At 44.0% G+C, this 21,320-nt stretch overlaps 1 protein-coding gene across 1 annotated transcript; it reads left to right on the top strand.

The window, feature by feature from the left end:
- The first annotated feature begins 3 nt into the window (after positions 1–3).
- On the top strand, positions 4–19,724 carry LOC109285748 (uncharacterized). The gene is made up of 4 exons (XM_059729076.1): positions 4–286; positions 8,803–8,894; positions 9,845–9,886; positions 14,953–19,724. The coding sequence occupies exon 4, from the start codon at positions 17,526–17,528 to the stop codon at positions 18,459–18,461; it is 936 nt and encodes a 311-aa protein (XP_059585059.1). The 5' UTR covers positions 4–286; positions 8,803–8,894; positions 9,845–9,886; positions 14,953–17,525; the 3' UTR covers positions 18,462–19,724.
- The last annotated feature ends 1,596 nt before the right edge of the window (positions 19,725–21,320 follow it).

The raw sequence follows: 21,320 nt of genomic DNA, 5'->3' as shown, positions 1-21,320 counted from the left end.
GCAGCGCCGCCTGGGGCCGGGCCGGGGAGGGGCGCGCTGGGGCCCCGCCTCGTGTCTCAGCCGGGGCCGATGCGGCTGCCCGGGGCGCACGGACTGAGCTGGGGCGACGCCCCCTGCGGGCGGGCCGCGCTTGTGCGTCGTGCTGTGGGTGGCGCGGCGCGGCGCTCCTGGCGTCTCAAACAGCTCAGGTGTCATCTCCACTTACAAATCAGCTGGACGCTTTCCTGACAGGCCAGGGACTGAGGGCTGGGTTACACCGTCTGCCAGCGGCCGCCATTAGACCGAGGTAAAGGCAGCCGCTTCAGGGGCCGAGACGGGGCTTGGCGACCGGCAGCAGGGAGCGCGCTGCGGGAGAAAGGCGCTGGTTGAGCGTCGGGGGCATGGCAAACAAGACCCCTCCCGTAACACCTCTGGGATGAAGAGTTTGGAAGGGATCAGGAAGATCATAATGAGCCATGAAGTCGAGCGGCTCGCTCAGCCCTGCCTGGCTAGAAATGCTCCTGCTGCCAGGCCGTTGGTTTTAAAGTGTGGGGGAAGCAGGACTCAAAGGACCCGCTGGGTCCACCCCTGGAAGAAGAATAGTTTTGAAAAAGGGCAGAGGAACCACAACATGGCCAAAAGAGATACATAAGAAAGAGCAACAAGACAGACCACAAGGTTTCTTAGATGTGTCGGTGCAGGAGCCTGGGGAAGGCGTAGGGTGAAAGGAAGCCATAGTACCTAGAGAGAATTATGACTTAATCGGCATTTCAGAAACCTGGGGTAACTGCCATGACTAGAGTATCAGTGCTGAGGGGTGTTCATTGTTTTGCAGTGCTAGGTTTTGGGGAAAAGAAGGTGATACTGTATTTATGTTAGGAATTAACATAAACATACCCGGCAATTCAGGAAGTTTTTGGAGAGTGGTGGGGACATCCTCCTGGTGCAAGTGCTGGAGCAGCCAACTAAGGACCATGCTCTTTTTGACCTGCTGCACACAAACAGGGATGAATTGGTGGGGAGTGTATTAGTTACTAGTGGATGGCAACTTGGGCAGTGGTGACCACAAGATGACTGAATTTAGGATTCTGAGGAAAGGAAGGATGAAGAGCAGCAGAGTAAGGACCCTGGACTTCAGAAAAGCAGAATTCAACTTGCTCAGGGACCTCATGGGCAGGATCCCTGGGCAAGCCAGACTGAGGAGGAGAGCTGGCTGTACTCAAAAGAAGCCTTACTGAGAATGCAGGAACAAACCATCCCGATGCGCAGGAAGACTAGCAAGTATGGCAGAAGACCAGCTTGGCTTAGCAGGGAACTCTTCAGTAAACTAAATCACTTATAAGAAGTGGAAACTTGGACAAGTAATTGGGAAGAGTATAAGAGCATTGCTTGAGCATGCAAGGATGAAGTCAGGAAGGCCAAAGCCCAATTGGAGTTGCCTCGAGCCAGGGATGTGAAGGGTAACAAGAAGCATTTCTACAAGTATGTCAGTAGCAAGAGGAGGATCAGGGCAGGTGCGGGTACCTTACTGAATGGGGAGGCAACCTTGTGACAGAAGATGCAGAAGAGGCTGAAGTGCTCAATGCCCTTTTCACCTTAGTCTTCACAGCCAAGGTCAGCTCCCAGACTACCACAGTTTGGGGAGAAGACGAGCAGCTAACAGTGGTAAAAGAACAGGTTAGGGACTATTTAGAAAAGCTGGACATATACAAGTCCATGAGACCAGATGGGATGTACCCACAGGTGCTGAGGGAGTTGGGTGATGAATTTGCAAAGCCACTGGCCATCATCTTTAAAAACTCATGGCAATCAGAAGAGGTCCTGGGTGATGGGAAAGGGGCAAACATAGTGCCCATATTTAAGAAAGGGAAAAAGGAGGATCCTGGAAACTACAGACCAGTCATTTTCACCTCAGTCCCTGGAAAACTCATGAAACAGCTCCTCAAGGAATCCATTTCTAAGCACTTGTAGGAAAAGAAGGTGATTAGGAACCATCAGCGTGGATTCATCAGTGGATGTGGTATATTTTGACTTTAGCAAGGCTTTTGATATGGTCTCCCACAACATTCTTGCAGGCAAGCTAAGGAAGTGTGGTCTGGACGAATGGACTGTAAGGTGAATAGAAAACTGACTGGAGCATTGGGCTCAGAGGATAGTAATCAATGGCTCAATGTGTAGTTGGCAGCCTGTATCAAGTGGAGTGCCCCAGGGGTTGGTCCTGGGGCTGGTTTTGTTTAATGTCTTCATCAACAACCTGGAAGATGGCACAGAGTCCACCCTCAGCAAGTTTGCAGATGACACCAAGCTGGGGCGAGGGGGAGAAGTAAGATACAATGGAGGGTAGGGCTAGGATTCAGTGACCTAGACAAATTGGAGGATTGAGCGAAAAGGAATCTCATGAGGTTCAATAAGGACATGTAACCTGGGCAGTACTCCAAAAGGTACCCCCTCTCCAATTGAAGGGATCAAAGCAGGAGCACAAGCGCTGTGGGAAATGTAGGGATTCTCCTCCCTCTATAGAGCAGAGCCATACCACCACTGGGGACTTAACCATATACCTTTTAACGAGGGAACAATACTGGAAACAGAATCAGGGGGTATAGTGGATACTAAAATGCCCCAAGGGGGCAGGATTCAACAAAGGTTAGACACTTACAATCATTGACAAAAGACAGGGTTAACAAAATATAAAACACGAACAGCAGAGCAAGCAATACTGGTTGGGGAAATATAAAAAAAGGCACAAAATACAAAATGTCAAAGGACAAAGAAATATAGGGCCTAGGTACCTGGAGGGGGAGAAAGGGGGAAAACACAATGGCCCCTTTCCACTGCAAGAGGAATTTTTCCTTATTAGTTCACTCACCCCAAATCACCAAAGCTAGGACTTGAACTTGAATCTCCCATGTTGTAGGCAGAAACACTGCCACACAACCACCAGTGTTAACACTACTCTAAGCTGCTAGGGGTCTTGACCTTCCTGGAGCCCCAGCCTCACTGAGCTGCCTGGTCTCCAATTGGAGGAGCTGGAAGCTGAGCTGGGAACCCCTCAGGTCACTGCTCAGATCCTTGCTGAAGCAGGAAGCCTCTCCTGCCGGCCACACACCGTGCTGCTGAGGGTCCAACTGCTGCCTGCAGGTCCTCCTTCAGGCTCTTCTGGGGCAGCTACTTCCACCCCCACTAGCTCAGCTCTTGCCAGCTCCTTCCTCATGGTCCCTTGCTGATCTCTCCCTGAGTGAGCCGTGCTGCCCTTTTTATCCCCCTCCAGGTGACCCACGGGCGAATCAGGGGACATGAGGGGTGAATCTCTGGGGCCTGATTTGTGAGGAAAGGGAATCCCAAGTCCTCCAATCATCTTTTACCCCTTCAAAACCCCTGGGCCAAATCATTACCAGATTGGTGAGGAAAGGGAATCCCAAGTCCTCCAATCATATTTTGCCCTTTCAAAACCCCTGGGCTAGGTCATTCCCAGCTAGCCTGTCACAGACACATGCAAAGTCCTGCACTTAGCACAGAACAATCCCATGCACTGGTACAGGTTGGGGGCTGATTGGCTGTGTAGCAGCTCTGCAGAAAAGGACCTAGGGGGCATGAATGGCACGTGCCCCCGGTGGCTGGGGAGACACAGCTGTGCTGGCTGCGGTGGCAAAAACACAGCGGCAGTAAGCTGGGAGCTCCCGCAGACCAGGCAGCCGGGGGGAGGGGCGGCTAAGCACTGACCAGGGATTGATGACCACCCACAGGTGCCACTGACAGCATTGGCGGCAGCCAGCACCAATCGTGGACAACCCACAGATGCCACTGGCAGTGTTGACGGGGTAGCGAGCAGCGACTGCCTGCAGGTGCTGCCGGCAGTGTTGACGGCACATTTTTATAGGGGGTGCACCACCACACTCGGGTGCATCCGCATGCACCCCCTATGCATCGCCTCTGCCGGGCGGTTACAATGGACAATAAGCTGAATATGAGCTAGCAGTGTGCCCTTGTTGCCAAGATGGCTAATAGCAGATTGAGCTGCATTAGTAGGAGTGTTGCCAGCAGATCAAGGGAAGTGATTGTTCCCTTCTATTCAGCACTGGTGAGGCTACATCTGGAGTACTGTGTTTAGTTTTGGGACCCTTACTACAGCAAGGACGTGGGCAAATTGGAAAGAGTCCAGTGGAGGGCAACAAAAATGGTGATGGGGCTGCGGCACATGACTTCTGAGGAGAGGCTGAGGGAACTGGGCTTATTTCGTCTAGGGAAAAGAAGACAAAGGGGGTTTACTAGCAGCCTTCAGCAACCTGAAGCGGGGTTCAAAAGAGGATGGAACTAGGCTGTTCTCAGTGGTGGTAGATGACAGAACAAGGAGCGAGGGTTTCAAGTTGTAGCAAGGGAAGTTTAGGTTAGATATTAAGAAGAATTTTCTCATTAGAAGGGTTGTAAAACACTAGAACAGGTTACCCAGAGAGGTTGTGGACTCCCCATTCTTCAAGGTTTTTTAGACCCCTGCTGGACAAAGCCTTGGCTGGAATGATCTAGTTGGGGATGGTCCTGCTTTGAGCAGGGGGTTGATCTAGATGACCTCCTGAGGTCCTTCCAACCCTAATTTTCTATGATTTTAATTATGCTGTGGTTGCCAGGATCAAGAGGAAGAAAGCAGATCTGCAGAAATTGCAGTAGTTATATTTTTATGGTGAGGGTCCTCTGTAGACTACCAAATCAGGAAGAAGTGGAGGAGAAGAGTCTAGAGAGGCATCTGTCTCTCCAGGAATAGTAAATCTTGCATTTGTGGAGAGGCTTGGACCAGATGGATCTTAAGGGCCATCTAGGGGTTGATCCTTGGTCCTTTCCAACCCTGTGATCCTATGATTTGTGCTGAATTTTATTTTTTTTTCACCCTTCCCTGCTTGTACCATTTTATTCTTGGCCTGCAATGCCCCACATCACATTGTTGCAGTTATAGACTAGTTCTAAGTAGAAACTGCCAGTTGTTCAGTGGTTTTGTGATAAAAACAACCACAAGAGGCCTGCCTGAGCCCAGACCCATTTTAACTTGCTGCCTAAGTCAGATTTGAAAAAAAAGGTTCTGAAGGGTGACAGACTTGTATACAAACACATGCTGCCCCAAGTCTCCAGGACCATGCCAACTGTGTAAACTAACTTTGCATTTCTGTATGTGGTGCTGATCCCCTGCAAGTTGTCTTGCAGAGAAGTGGCCTTTCACCAACACAGGTTCCCTTTTCTAATCAACTGCTCAGCAGAACAGGCCTGGATAGACTTTATGGTGAATCATAGGAAAGCAGGACTATAAGGAACCTCATGAGGTCATTTAGTTTACCCCCCTGCTCAAGGCAGGATTACTCCTGACTAAACCACCCCAACCAAGTGTCTATCTAACCTGCTCTTGAAAACTTAATCTAGTCCTCTGATTTAACCTTGGGCAATCATTTAATTTCTTTAGGTTCCCTCATCTATAAAATGGGATAGATACCTAGGTGTCCTACTAAGGTGTTTTGATATAAATATCAGCTATACGTGTTTATATTAATGTTTTTAGCTGTAGAGGCTAGATATTACTCCAGAAATCTCCCCTATAAAACCATATATAGTTTTCCTGCAAGTAATTCCAACTTCTGTTAATTATTTAGCTACCTACACAATTCATAATCTATTTCTTCATCTTCCTATTTTCTTTTAAGATCCAAAATTGACTTTGCAATCTGAGGACAAGTTTAATAAACATAGAAACCCATCAAACAGACATGGCAAAGGAAGATTTTAAAGAGTCTGATTTTCACAGTAGGAACCAATCTCCTGTGTTCATATGCACAGTTCTATCACGTGTGTTCCCTATACCTTATCTATACCATGCAATTGGCACAAATTGAGAGCATGGCTGTGTGTCTAATACAAGCAGCAGGTACTTATGACCAGTGTCTTCTTTCATTGGCAATTGCCTTAAAAGCTAAGCTAGTTTTGATCAGGTAAATCACCATAAGAGAAGGTTCTTGCAGTTGTGTCTTGTTTTCATCTAGTCTGTACTGCTTAGGGCATAGGTAGGAAATGTGGTAGAACACAGCATGCACATAATCAGCCATTCATACAGTTTGTTAGTTGACTTCTGATTCTATTTAAACTGGTATAAATCTCTCCACAGATTTACAATGTAATCAGAGTGGAGTTTGGACCTGTGTTTTGACTCATCACTATGCTCCAATCTTTGGTCCCTACAGCCCTGACTTTTGGAGTCAGAAGCTACTTTGCTTTCAGATCCACTTCAAGCTCCTCACATCTGCTGTTTATATTTGTTTCTCATATCACAGGCTCCTTCCTCCCCTCTCCCTCAGTCTGAGAAGAAATGATGTCCAAAGAGCACAGCTCCTTCTCCATATATATCAAAAAGTCCAGTGACTACCTGAGCTTAGCAGGTACAGCCCATCGGGCTAGAGTGGTTAAGGCATGCACGTCTCTATAGCCAACACATAAAGGAGTGATATGGTTGACATCATATCTGGCTGTTTTTGACTCTCCCGCACATGACCATGTATCTGTTTATAGCTGGATCACCAGATAGCCTTCTGGACAAGCCTTCAACTCATGCTTCTGAAATCATAGCAGGATATCTTAGCAGCTCTACCCCCATGCTCTTAAATATGAGTAGCAGGATTTTCCACAGGCTTGTTCCCTGCTGTAATTTCAGGCATTTAACAGAAATAAGCATTTTTATGTTGAAGTGTAAAAAACACTAGAGACTACACAGCAGTATATGTGCATTATCTTCAAACTACTAAAAAGAGAACATTTAGGCCATTTTAGCACTTTAATTCTAGCAAACTAAGAAAGCTGAAGGGTCTAGGGAATCAGGAGGCCTTCTATCAGGTTCAGTCCTGTCCTCAGAAAGATGGGCTCAATACCTTTTGCCTTCAATAGAAGAATGAGACTGGAATTGGCTCACCAGTATCTAACACATATGATAAGGCACTGCTTTTAATTTGGTAAAATACTCTACCCTCCAAACTAGGAGATGAAGGGAAAATTAATTAGGTTGTTGTGGTAAGCAGGTAAAGGCATTTAAAGACTACCTGTAAGGGGGTGAAGAGTATGCCAGTACATGTTCCCTCAGGTACGTAACAGTGAGGAGAGTCTAGGAAAAGAAAGCTATTATAGCCTGTCAATTTTCCTGACTTTCCTCCTGTAATCTGCATAGGAACATGTAAAAGTCTAATCTTTGCTATTAAAGATAGCACTAAAATTAGCAGTGCACAGAGTAGGCCATAAAAAGACAAGCCTGACAGATTTCAATCACCTCTTACTAGGAGACAAAAAATGAGATCAGTTTAAAATTCCTTGTCAGGCCATTTACTGCTAAGTTTATCTGAAGACAATTTGTAATTTAAAAAAAATAAACCCAATAACTGTGTGCACAAATATGTACTTTTGTTCTCCTACATTTGTGAATACCAGTATCAGGGAAGAAAAAATAAGAAGGGACACATACAGAATAGAGGATAACTGCAGTAGCACTGCCAAGAAGGATCTGGGGATTGTGGTGGATCCCCCAGCACAACATGGGTCAGTAATTAGATTGTCTTAAAAAAATAAAATTTTGGGTTGCATTAGTAGAAGCATTGTATGCAGGATACAGGAGGTGTTTGTGCTGGTTAGTCCTCTTGACTGTGTTCAGGTGAGGACACTGCATTGTAAAAAGAAGCTAGAGAAACTGGAGAGGATCCAAAGGAGAAAAATAAAGATGATAAGCAGTCAGAAGGGAACCCAGGTGAGGAAAGGCTGAAGGAACTAGATATGTTTATCTTAGAGAAAAGATTAAAGGGGAGATGACATGATAAATGTTTTTGAATACTTTAAAGGCTGCCATAAAAGAAGTTGGAGAAAAAATCTCTTTTGCCACAGAGAGAATGCATGGCAATGGGTTTAAATTATAGAAAGCAGGATTAGATTAAATCTTAAAAATAACCTTTCTAACTAAGAATAGTAGGGTACTGTAACAAGTTGTCTTCTTTATGGAATCTACTTCATTGGAAGTTTTCAAGAAAAGGCTAGACAAGCATTTGTCTGGCACGATGCAGAAACCACAAATCTTGTACGAGTACAAGAGGTCTAAGTAGATGATCTACAAGGTCCCTTCCAAATCTGTGATCATAGTGGTGAGTACAGATTGGGCAATTATACATGTAAAGAGCAATTTAGACACCTAATTGGCTATTTGCTTACACAGGTGTTTGATTTGTAATCGTGAGTACAATAACTATGCTCTTAAATATCTCTCTGCAACCATATATGTATTTCAGCTTGCAGGGCTTGGACCATTATTAAAAAATGGATTTGCAAGTGAATCATTCAAGCAGATTAGGAGTTATTACTTTTGGCTGCATTTCATAATTCTGTTTCTGATTTGGTGTTGGTTAATAATTGCTGAGATAACATGAAAATAACCATTTTAAAATTGTTGAATAATAAAGATAACTTGATTGTGTTTAAAAGAGATACTGTAAGGCGATAGTTGTTGTTCAGACCACATCTAGTAGAAAGGTTACATTTGAGACTGAGATCTTATTGCTGTATGTTCAGAACTTGGGAAGACACATCCCCTTTGCACTGAATGCTAAGCCCTGCAAGATGGTAAATTCAGTGGAAGCCGAAGGCATCCAACACATCACATTATCAAATCCAGTAATTGCTTTCTAATCATGAGCCAAAGTTCATGAAATCATAAACCTTGGTGCTGAAGGAAGGATGCGACTAAGTCTAGTTAATGATCACATTTGATTTTCAGCACTCACTGAAACCATATTGTTAATTAAGGGCTTCTTTATTGTACAGTGAGCTGTGATGTGTGGAGCCATATGCCCCAGGAAAAGTTCATGGAGACATTTAAATTCACACCTGTTGGAGCTGCTCTACCCTGCAGGATGGTAAGCAGCGTGCTGGGACATAGCTTTGATCCTCTTTGGAGAGGCTAGCATTCTTCAAGGGCACTACGGGGGGTAGTGCTTGAGTACCAAGCACAAGGACAGAAAGGGCATGTCCACATCGAGTCACACACTGCAATGGAGCATTGCCCTGGATACAAGTCCCGCACATTCTCTCCTACTCTGCCTGTACCATGAGCAAAAATAAGGTCACATGTGAAGGCTGATAACTGGGTTCAAGAGGGGACTGCACAAATTCATCGGGAATAGGTATATTGGTGGGTATTCAATGTAGTAATTAATATGGTGGAGCTTCAAATATAGGACTTCCTAGGTCTCTGAATGCTGGAAGGTCCAGGGAGATGGATATTCTGGATATACCCTGCTTAAGTACCCATCCCTTTGCATCCACACTCTACCACTAAAGAGAAGATACTGGGCTACATGGATCTGTGGTTTGACCCTGCATGGCATTTTTTACATTCTTATGTTTTTGGCATGTGCCCAGTCCTGCTTTCTAGCTCTCCGTCTTGGGTTTGCCACATTGAGTAGACCCAGCATTGCTCCAATAGCAGTTACACAACATTTCTTTGGCACGCAGCGTGCACAAAGTGAGAGCCTGTGGGTGAAGCATGTTTCATGGTGGTGTTTCTTATCATGCTCCAGCCCAAACTGTTTATACTCAGCCTTTCCCCATCCCTCTGCAAGGTGATGGAGAACCTGCCCACTCTATAGTATATACCTGTGTAAGCACCAGGTACACCAAATATCTGTGACTTAGGGCCTCATTACACATCACACTTTGAGCTGATCAAATTGTTTTTCGGTGTTTGTGCAAGCTCAAGTTTGGAGCAGTCACATCTTAAGGCTAAAACCCTTTGTTGACTGTCCCCTGCCTGCACAACTGTAACTTACCACTAGAGCAATGGTTTTCAATCTTCTTTCATTTGCAGACCCCTAAAATTTTCAACTGGAGGTACAGATCCCTTTCAATGGTAAGTGTGGGTCTTTACATACTTTTGATCAATCATAGTCATATTTCATGGAACCTTTAGACATAATCTGCAGACCCCCAGGGATCCGCTGACCACAGTTTGAAAACCACTGCACCAAAGGATGAGAGAGCAGGGGCCTAATTAGGAGCTACAGCTGTGAGTTGCCACTACAGGGCTGGAGAGCCAGGACAGGCTTCTACTTCTGTTCTGGAAGGGGTGGAGGGACATGAAGCTGGGAAGCGGAGAGTTAAGGAGATGGTGGTGGGTAAGGAAATGGGGGGGTGGAAGATGAGTGGTGAAATGAAGGAAGCCTTTCACTGAAGGATAAAATAGAAGGAAAAAAAAAAGGAATTTAAAAAGAAATAAAGGGAGTAAATTAAAAAAAGGTCTCATGTTTTAAGATATTGGGATTGGGTTGTGGATGGGGGTGATAGTCATGCTTCCTGGGATGGTTGGGAGGTGGGAGTGATGAGGGAAGGCACTTTTGGGGGAGCTACTGCCCCTGTCCCAGGAAGGAAGCCCCAGCTTTCAGGCATTCAATCCAGCCCCCTACCTTGTTGTCCACTCACCCCTCTTGGACTCATCCATGCCCTCTGACCTGGCTAGCTAGCATATGCTTTGCAAGCTGTTTCCATAGGGTTGTACCCCTGGGGGTGGTAGTTGGCTTGGTGTCAGAACTGCCCCCTCAACAGTAGAGTTCAGGAGGTAGAAACTGAAAGTTTGCCCGCACAGAACAGAAGGGTCAGGGAAAGGATACTGCATCCTGGGATGCTTAAGGACTGCAACTTGGGTGGCATATCTATGGGGAGTGGCCATGCAGCAATGGAGCATAAGCTGGGTAACAGGGATGAGAGAGAAACCTGCCCTGTAGAGGTTAACTTTAAGATGCCTAAAGTGTGCTTAAAACTAGTTTCTGGTGTTAATGTGTGGACAATCCAGAGGTTAAGAACTCCAGGAGCTGCCTAAAATTAATGTGTAACAAGGCCCTTAGCTGCAACCTGGAAATGGGCTCCTGATCAGGTGATCAGGTAAGAGTCTGCCCTATGCCAGTGAGAGGTTTAGAAGTGACACACTCTGTAGTAGAGACCACAGCACAGCCTCGGTCTGCATGTGGTCTACCAACACCATCCTCATCAGAGAAATGAAGAATTCTAATTCCATTACTGGCCTAGAACTGAGGCTGCAGTTGTCCCTAAGGCAGACTGACTAATCAGTGGAGTTCTCCCTTAAGTATTCTGGAAATGAGGGAGGATAAAGAAGGTGATTAGTCCTGCAACATGTACATGTTAATGTAATTGACATTGATTGAACTGGTGTTGTTCTAAAATACAAATTCAATAAAAAATGAACTGCCAATATCCTCTCTGCCACTAGTACATTTTAGCTATTCAGAGGCACAGCAATTTGCAGGCAGAGAGAAATTAGACAGGCTGGATCAATCACTTTGCTGCTTGCATAAAGCACACTGGAGGGGGACTCCAGTCCAGGATGTGAAAAACAGGCAGCTAATCCTGTAGGGGGGAGGGGCAAGAGAAATAACATTTCTTTGTATTTTATGTTCTGCTGCCTAACCATTCCTGGTGCACATACTAGTAGGGACAGCTAAGCACAATTCAGATTCACCACTCATTCTTATACTTTTGGCCCAGTTTTCTATTGCCATGTTCTGTGCTGGGTTATTCACCTCTGAGCAGAGTGAAATGCTACCAAATCAAAATGGCAGCTGATTACCCCTCCTTTGCCCTTGCACAGCACATGTGGAAGTGATCAAACACAGTGCAGGCAAAGGAAGGCTGGGGAAATCAGATCCTTGATCTTCTTCCTTTGCCCAGATTCTTTTCAATAAAGGCTTGATCCACGGCCCCATAGAACCAATAGTGACAAGCCTTCCTCAGCTTGGAAACAAAATCACCCTGTTGGAGGCATTTTATTTTTTAGCTCTTTAGTGCTAAAAAATAAAATCATTGTCCCAGTGTGCCTCTGTTACCACTTCCCACAGTGACAATACAGAGCAGACAAGGCAGCTAGGCTAAGAACAGGTTGGCATGTCTTCCCATAGACTTCCGCAAAAGCTAATTAGGCTGTTACTTGATTTTCGTTTTTTCTTTCTGATGTACATGCAGCAGCAGTTAAAATCTCCCCTATGTTATGTTAATTTTAAAGTAAAATCTCTATGCATTGTTGTCTAACTGCTTTGCTGTTAAGGTGACGTCAGGCTTCAGCCTGCAAACAGCCTGCATCCAGGGAAGGGTCACTCATGAAAAGCGCAAGGTCTCATTAAACAAGGGGGTGGGGAGGAAGCTGACCCGCCTTTCTGGTAGTGCTACTCTGTGCTGAAGCAGATGCAGCAGCATGTATGTAGGCGGGTGAAGAAGAGAGATGCTCATGGTCCAGACTGCTCTGCTAATATTTATTTGAGCTCTAACCATTTCTTAGCTCAGCCTGTCTTGAACAGCAGCTTGAGGGACAAGCAGAGCATCACATAATGCCTACGCTGGCAGAGGCTGAGCAGTCAGCCAGGCAGATATGATATGCAGAAACAAAATTAACCCTTTCAAATGCCAGGCCATTTAAGCAGCTTGATAATTAAGTATATAGTCCTAGGTTTGAACTATTTCAGAATTATGTATAGAAGTACATACTTTTATATGCACATGTATGTATTATTAGCTTTTGCTTTTCTGGTGCCATTTTTGTTATGTGATTCTATAGGAGGTGTCCTACATATGCAAAGCATTCACATTAGGGATGCTCAGTGAAGCCAATGAGAACTCAGCATAGGGGAGTTCTGCTTGCAGAATTAGACCTGCCAGTTTTGATTGGTCTCATCTCCCAGGTGCACGGTCTTTGTGATGGCCTACTTGCTGCATGTGGCCAACTGATATATTGCTTCACTATTGCATTTAGATGCAAAATATCCTCAAGGTACTCCATGTTGCCATTAGCAAGGAACATTCCCTTCCACCTATAGACTTGACTTAGCTCTGTAGCAGGACTCCCACTTTTTAGACAGAGTCAAGAAAACCTCAGCCATCTGCTAATGGCTGAAGGAGATGAACAGCAGCACTCCTGTATGGAAATGATAGCCAAGCTACACTGTCATAACACTGGTTGAGTTCCACTGCTGGAAATGGATCCCAGCCAGCCATTGGAGTTATTCTGGCACATCTTTATTCTGAGCTATAGGTGGGAACAGAAGCAGAAACATCATGAAAAAGCTTCTATCAAATACCAGCACTCTTCACAGCAGTCTTTCAGCCAAGTCTGCCCCTACCAGATTTCCATGTTCCTATTTTGAAGAATGAAGAAACTTTGTTCAGAAACTAACTCATGGTTATTTGTACATTAGGTTGCTTCAGTTGTGCCTAAAGGCACCCAGGAAAGGGAATAAGTACATGGCTTTGTTTCATTCTGGATATTTTCTGCATTTTTGTTAGAAAAATAATAGTGGAGGGAAAAATACTTATAATGGCTCAGTAACCCTTTTGCTAATCATTAAGGCTAAGTACAGACCAGTGGCAACATGTAGGGGGTGCAAGTGCACTCCCTGAGAGGCCATGCCCACGGCTTAGGCGACAGGCAGAGGGGGTAGGCAGGAGCACCTTAAACTAGTTTATGTGTAACTTGTGTCCCTAGCCTAATAGTAAGAAACAAGATCATCCCAACCAGTATTTAAAAGGGCCATATTGTCAAGTAATGCACTAAATTAAATCAAAACTTCTACTAACTTCAGCGGGAGCCCTCTGCTGGCATCTGGGTCTGGAATTCAGTTGATTGTAATAAAATACCATGGGTTTTTCTCCATGGGGACCTTACTGAAAAATAAACTAGAGGGTGGATTTAAAGCAAAGTACCTATTCTTGAGTAACTCTGTGTGTGGACATTCTGATTCTGCACTCAGAATGTGTTTGTACAGCTAAGCTTAATGCACTTCTTAAGTGGACTAAAAAAGCATTCACGTGTGGAATAAGAGTATCCACACAGGCAGCCAGTGTGCAGAAGCTATTTCAGCTATTCCTTTCTCCCCCATCCCTTATATAATGCAGGTTACACAAATAACTTTTTTGAAAACAGCTAAAGCATTCAGCAAAAATTTGTGAGACACCTAAAATGCCCCTCCCTGCTTCAGTCCTGTCCCTGGCACTTTAATGCACTGACAATTTTAAAAGTCCTTCTTCCAGCCAAAGCACAAACCCTGAACAAAGCATCTGAATGAACAATTACTTGGCAGCAGCCACAGTAGCAGCAGCTTCTTGTAAGTTATTTTAATGGATTTATCACCCTGAACTAAGCCCTGGCCATCTGTTCCACACTCTAATTACAAATGCAGAGTGAGCTAATTCACGATTGCATCATAAAAAAGTAAAATATAAATGATTTAAGAGCTGGTGGATGTCATGTTTCACACACCAATCAGGGGGAAATTGCTCTCCCCTTGATAGACTGATTTCCCTGATAATAGAGTGCCTCTTTCTTGGCAGGAAGGCATTCCTTAGGAGCAAGACTCACCCTACCAGGCTCTGTTCCTGCTCACTCTGCCTAGATGTATTTTTAATCGTTAATTGGTAATCACACACTACTGCTTTATGATTTAACATTTTCTTCCTCCCTGAGATGGGCCCAAAGAGATGAAATGTGGCATGTTTATGGAGTTCCTTCAGGCAGCAGGACACAAAAACATGCTATTCCTCAAACCACCAAAACTCTGTTCCTCTTTCTTTCCCATTGTGAAAAGTGACACATCACTAATTAAAACATGCACAAGATAAAACTGCTGCTGATTTATTACCTGGGTTCAAAGTTGCTCCTTAATACTGTGCTGGTATTTGGTTTGCATTGGTATGTTCTGGCTTGAGTGGGTGGAAATGAATTTCCTGCTTGAGCCTACAGTGGTATTTCAAAGAATTATTTTAAAGCACTTTGTACAAACAATATCTGATCAAAAGTAGCTGTCATGTTTTAGTAATGATTTCATAGTCCAATTTCATCTGACTTTTCTAAGAGCTCTGCATAGATTAAGACTTGTATGAATATTAAATCTAATTGGTTGTCCTTACTGTCCTCAGGGATTCCCATATTAAGAAGTTGGTGCAGCAGAAATGAACAAAAAGTAATATTCAAAGGCCTGATTCAGCACTCCGTATTCCTTATGGACTAAACTCTTCCACTACCAGCATTGCTATTCCACTCAGAAAAGGAACTTGCCATCAGCAAGGTCCCTGACTTTGTGCATCCCACCCTAGGTCTGCAGTAGTGTTAGTGGAAAGGCTGATCTAACAACTCTGTCTTTTTTAGCCCTTTTAGACTGGGTTTCATTTGGGACACCCACTGAAGCTGGTGGGCCTACCAGAGGGATCTGAATGTGCATTTCCCATCTCCCAGTAGAATGCCTTAGCCGCTAGGCTATAGGCTGTCTAGGGGTTTGAGGGCATCTATCTCAGTTTTGCCTCTTAAAGCTGTCCTGATTTGTAAGAAAAGTTAAAAATGCATTAGGCTAGAGAGAGTGAGCAGCAGGGAGCATGATTGTGTGACCTAGTGGTCAGGGCCTGGAGAGGAGAGACATTGGTTCCAGTCCCTGCTCCAATGAGGATGCATCTACACGAGATGCTAAATGTGCAGTAAACTAATTATACTGCACATTAGCACATCATGGCAAAAGCCATGATAATGTGCAGTAGAATCGGTCTACTGCGCATTAGCATCACTAAAAGGCTGTGCACCCGTTCTACTGCTCAGAAGCACCAGTTTCTGCAAATTGAGTTAGTACCTGTTAATTCAGGTACTAAACTTATTGAGCAGCAAGCATGGCGCATTAATGCACATGTAAATATGCCCTGATTTAGGTTTAAGCATATTTTCCAATGAATATTTAATATACAATGCATGAATATTCATTTATTCTGTGCTGCATGCTCATTGTTAATGCCTTTTGTGGATTTAGCCCAAAGTTACTTTAGAAAACTGGGGCTTCATTGTCTAAGCCTCTTGGGTCTCGCAATGCTGAGCAGCACACTGCCTAAAAATCTAATGCTCATATGACACTAATCAGAGCTCACTGCTAGGCATTTCTGAAAGCCCTGCTAGATGCCTGTGTGAGACCGTGGGCATCGGAAACTCCTTAAAAATGTGGCCCTATGTGACTCACTGTACCTCTAGATATCTACCTACCTTTAAAAAGCTGTCCCCAAATGTCTTTTGCATAAAGGAGATCTGAATAAAAAGGAATACAAGAAATCACTGCTGTTACTTTTCTATCTAACATTACATTCCTTTTTTCAGATGTCTCAGATAGATTGAAGATCTGAATGAGGACAAGGGTTAACCCCCACCCCCCTCCCATATCATAATCAAACAAACAATAACACACGCAAGTGGCATTTTACTAGAAATAGGGGAAGTCTGGAGAGGTAATTAAGTAATAAGAAACACTGAATCTAGATAAGACTATTTTTTGTTGCAGCCACAAGAGAACTGTATAATTTTATTTGCATACCAATTGCTTCTAAAACACATTTTCTTATCTGTTATAATTGTATTTACACATAATGATCTCTTAATTAATACACATTTAAAGGATATTGTTCTTCTTCTCCTCTTCCAACAAGGACATTAATTGTTATTTTTTCCCCTGTTGATTGGAGTCTGCAGTCTCTCTCATGGTACAGAGGAGCTGTAGGAGCCACATAAGGGATTCTTCAGCTAGGCTGGACACACACTGAGCCTGCAAATCTCTGGCTTTATAGCTAGTGGGTTGAGAAACATATGTCACTCCTCCATAGCACCATGTAAGGGTCTATCAAAATCCCCACCTGGCTTCAGCTGTACTTTGGAGACCTTTTCCCCATACAACACTGGCATCCTTTGTTAAAAAACAAAAAAGCCAAACTTCTGCACTACCAACTGAATTGAGTACACCTTTAAAAAAATAAAAAACCCTACCCCAAGGCAGAACATCTACAATCCCCTGACTACTACACACAACTCCAAATATGCTTCACAGCTATGCAGAAGAACTTCAGAGAAAATTAGAAATCGTATACTTCACCTACTCTACTCCAAAAGAGACCAACTCAGGAAGGAAATCACCATATACTACAGCAACTTAAAAGACAGCAATCCAATCATCTTCCCTAACAATATACAATTGATACAAAGAGACTACGAAAAACTTTCTACAACATTCATCCTACATAAAAAGAAGAAATGGAACAAATTATTCCAAGAACAAGCTCCCCAGCCACAAAACAACCATCAGAGGAACAACACCAACACCCTACAACAGTCCAACCTCAGACTTGATAAAACTGAAAGCAGCAACCAACCCACAAATATTATCAATCTCTCCACACACACACTTACCAAAACTGAAAAATCTGTCTTTTCTAAAGGCCTAAATTTCTGCCCAGAAAAACACCCTAATAAAATACTTCAATGTGGAGAACTAGAAGAATTCTTCCGACACCTCCACCTCAAGGAATATTTTCACGACCAAACTGAACCCACTCCCAACAACAACTCATCCTCTGACAACATTCAGGAAAAGATCAATGCCAAAAAACCCCAAAGAACATCAGATTGGACACCTCACAGTGGACGAAACCCTAACCTTGACCGCTACATAAACTGCTTCAGGGAAAGAATGAACAATGAAATAATCAGCAACACACACCACCATAACAACCTCTCTCTACCAGAGAAAAAGGCCATAGAATCTCTAAGATCTAACCACCAAATAGTAATAAAACGAGCAGATAAAGGAGGAGCCATAGTCATCCTAAACTGTGAAGATTACATAAAGGAAGCCAACAGACAGCTCTCTGACACCACCTACTACAAAGAAGTACAAGAAGATCCTACTCCCCTTTTCACCAAGAAACTCAACAATACCATCAAATCATTTCCATCAAGACTACAAAAAAACCCACAGACCTTGATCCCCCCACTACCTAACCCGGGGACTTTTTACCTGCTCCCTAAAATCCACAAACAAGGGGACCCTGGCAGCCCTATCATATCCAACCATGGGACCCTAACTGAGGAAATATCAGATTTTGTTGAATCAATCCTAAAACCGCTCGTCACCCACAGAGCAAGTTTTGTACAAGACACTAAAGACTTTCTACGGAAATTTAAAAACATAGACCACCTTCCCAGCAACACACTCCTAGCCACCACGGATGTTCCCAGCCTATATACCAACATCCCACACCAGGATGGCATCCAAGCCTGCCTTACATATCTACAGGAACAAGATTACAACTCAGAATACAGACCCAAAGATATTACTGACCTTATACACTTCATCCTCACACACAACAATTTCACTTTTAATAACCAACACTTCCTCCAGATGATGGGAACAGGTATGGGCACTAAAATGGCCCCACAAAATGCCAACCTTTTTATGAGCCACCTGGAAGAAGACTTCCTTAAGAACTGCACCATCAAACCCTTGCTATACTTAAGATATATTCATGACATCTTCATCATTTGGACTGAGAACCTGCAATCTCTGATTGAGTTCCATCAGAAATTCAACAATCGCCATCCCTCCATCCAGCTTTCTCTAGAATAGTCCAGCACCAGCATCTCCTTTTTAGACATGATGATCAGTATCCAGAATGATAAAATCCAGACCACGTTATACAAGAAACCCACAGACCAACATACATATCTGCACAGAACCAGCAATCACCCTAAACGCACCAAAAAAGCTGTGATATACAGCCAAGCCCTCAGATACCACCCACCGCATTTGCACTGAAGAGAACACCCGGGATTGCCACCTCACCAATCTTAAAAAGGCTTTCACCCAACAAGGACACTCATCCAGAGACAGAGATCGCACATTTGAAAGAGCCACCGGGATACCATGTGAAGAACTGCTGCAGTACAGAAGAAAACCCCCCACAAATGGCACACCGCTGGTTATGACGTATCAACCCTCCCTTGAACCTGTATGGAAAATCCTCAAAAAATTGCAACCCATACTAGAAAGAGACCCTATTCTTAAAGAGATCTTCCCAGAGCCACCCATCCTACCCTTCAAACAAGCACCAAACCTCGCCAACCTCATCACCAGAAGCAAACTTCCTCAACCCCAGAACACACCAAAAGGATCCAGACCGTGCCAGGACAAGAAATGCAAAACCTGCCAACACATCTCCACCACCCCCACTATTACTACACCCCACAACAGAGCCATCAGCATCCCTGCATCTTACAGCTGCACCTCCAGAAATGTAATATACCTCATCCAGTGCACCAAACGCCCTGATGGAAAATACGTAGGAGAGATCAAACAACAACTGCGCACCAGAATGAATGCACACCGGAAATCTATCAAAGACAGAAATACCCAATTATTGGTGGGGGCACATTTCTCACAGGAGGGCCACTCTCTCTCCAATCTCTCAGTCCTGATCCTCAAGGGAAACTTACAAAACACTTCCCAGAGACGAGCCTACAAGCTCCACTTCATCAACCTGCTGGATACCAAAAATCATGGACTAAACATAGACATTGGATTTATGACACATTATAACCTGCCTGACATCTGACTCCCCAGGTCTCTCTCCACTCTCATCCCCCTTCTCTCTCTCCCCCCCTCCCCCCCAGCCTGTCTCTCACCCATTGACTTCTCAATCTACATTTTCACTGACTACCTGTCTTGTATGCATACCAGACCAGCCCCTGGCTATCCAGGAAGAGCACGCACTAACTGTAGAAACTTCCTTAGCCTGACGAAGGGTTTTTGAACCCGAAAGCTTGCTCAATAATTGTTTTCCAACTATTTAAGTTGGTCTAATAAAAGATATCAGATTCACCCAAAGAACCTTGTCTGCCTATGTCCTTAGATCAACGTGGCTACAACCTAAACCCCAAGGCAGGGCTTTTAACCTGAAAAGGGAGATATGTCAGAGACTCCAGGAAGCCCATTAGGGTCTTTGTTATTGCTATAGATGTGAAAGGTCTACAAACAACAACATGAATCATGATAGGCAGTGGTATAACCCCCTATTGCCTTGTGTGCACTAGAAAGGCTATTCAGGTAGAAATATGCTGGCAAACTAGTGTTGTTGCAGTTTATACTGAGACAAGAATAAGCAATAGCAATGAAAGGACTCAAAGGGACATGTTTGCTGCTGCATCCACACAAAGATTTTGCTGGCATGGCTATATCAGTTAGAGGTGTGATTTTTTTTCTAAGCTTGCTAATTGGCATAGCTATTTTGGCAATTTTTTTATGCAAAGGGCTTAGGTGGGCAGGCAGATGCACAGACTGCTGGTGAAATGGCAAACGCTAAGACACATAATACTTTGGTTTCTTATGTAGTCAACCTATAAGAACTGTGTGTTTTAGGCCAAAGATGTATGTCTGCTTCCTAGTACTTTTATTGTGACTTCAGAGGGTAGGCAAAAAACATCTCCAACAGGACTGATTCATTTCAGTTCCACAGGTCAAGGTTCACGTATTACAGATCCTATGAGGCACTGTCCAGTTATGTGCTTGGGGACTCTCATGTTTTTAAAAGATGAGCAGAAAGAGATTTTTTTTAAACAGTCCAGTGCCAGCTGCTAACTGCACAAAGAAACAGGCTTTCACCAGAAACCTGCTCTTAAATACTCACAGACATGCCAAGAAATGACAAGAGACACAAAGGCTTTATAATAATAGTGCAGAACACCTGGATCCTCTCAGACACTCCCCCTTCCCTTACACAGCATCATTATGCCCTGTTATAAATCCATGGTGCTTTCATACCTTGAATACTGTGCCCAGTTCCCATACCTTTTCACACTTCAGAAAGGATACAGAGAGGAACTAGAGAAGGTACAGAGAAGGGCAACAAGGATGATTAGTGGTATTTAGGGGATTCCATATGAGGAGAGACTAACGAGGCTAGGCCTATTCAGTTTAGAAAAGAGACACTTGGGGGACATGATAAGGGTTTATGTAATAATAAATGGTGAAGAGAAAGTAAATAGGGATTTATTCTTTACTATCTCTCACAATATAAAAATTAGGGCTCACAAAATAAAACTAGTAGGTAGTAAGTTTAAAACAAACAAAAGGAAATTCATTTTCACACAGCATGTAATTAAAATGTGAAACTTATTGCCACCAGAGGTTGTGGAAGCTGACAGTTTAGCCAAATTCAAAAAAGTGATTGGACAAATTCTTGGAGAAAAGGGGCATCAGCAGCTCTTGTGTTTGGGAGTTAGGGCCACAGCCTCTGAATCAGAACTTCCTAGACTTTAAATGCTAGAGGCTACAAGTAAGAGAGAAACAGTGGGAAAAACTCTGGACATACCCTGTTCACTCTCCCTTTCAGCCTCCACTCTCTGCAACTATGGGCATTATGGGAGGTGGCAAGAGGCACTTTAATTAGTGTGGATCCAGGAGTTACTCTAATTAAAATGCCTGGAGTGT

Source organism: Alligator mississippiensis, chromosome 5, assembly GCF_030867095.1.
Source record: "Alligator mississippiensis isolate rAllMis1 chromosome 5, rAllMis1, whole genome shotgun sequence".
Classification (NCBI taxonomy): Eukaryota; Metazoa; Chordata; order Crocodylia; family Alligatoridae; genus Alligator; species Alligator mississippiensis.
This window is presented reverse-complemented; position numbering and strand designations above follow the sequence as displayed.

Excerpts from the sequence above, each read along its gene's own strand:
- LOC109285748 (XM_059729076.1), top strand. The coding sequence starts at position 17,526 with ATGAACAATGAAATAATCAGCAACACACACCACCATAACAACCTCTCT.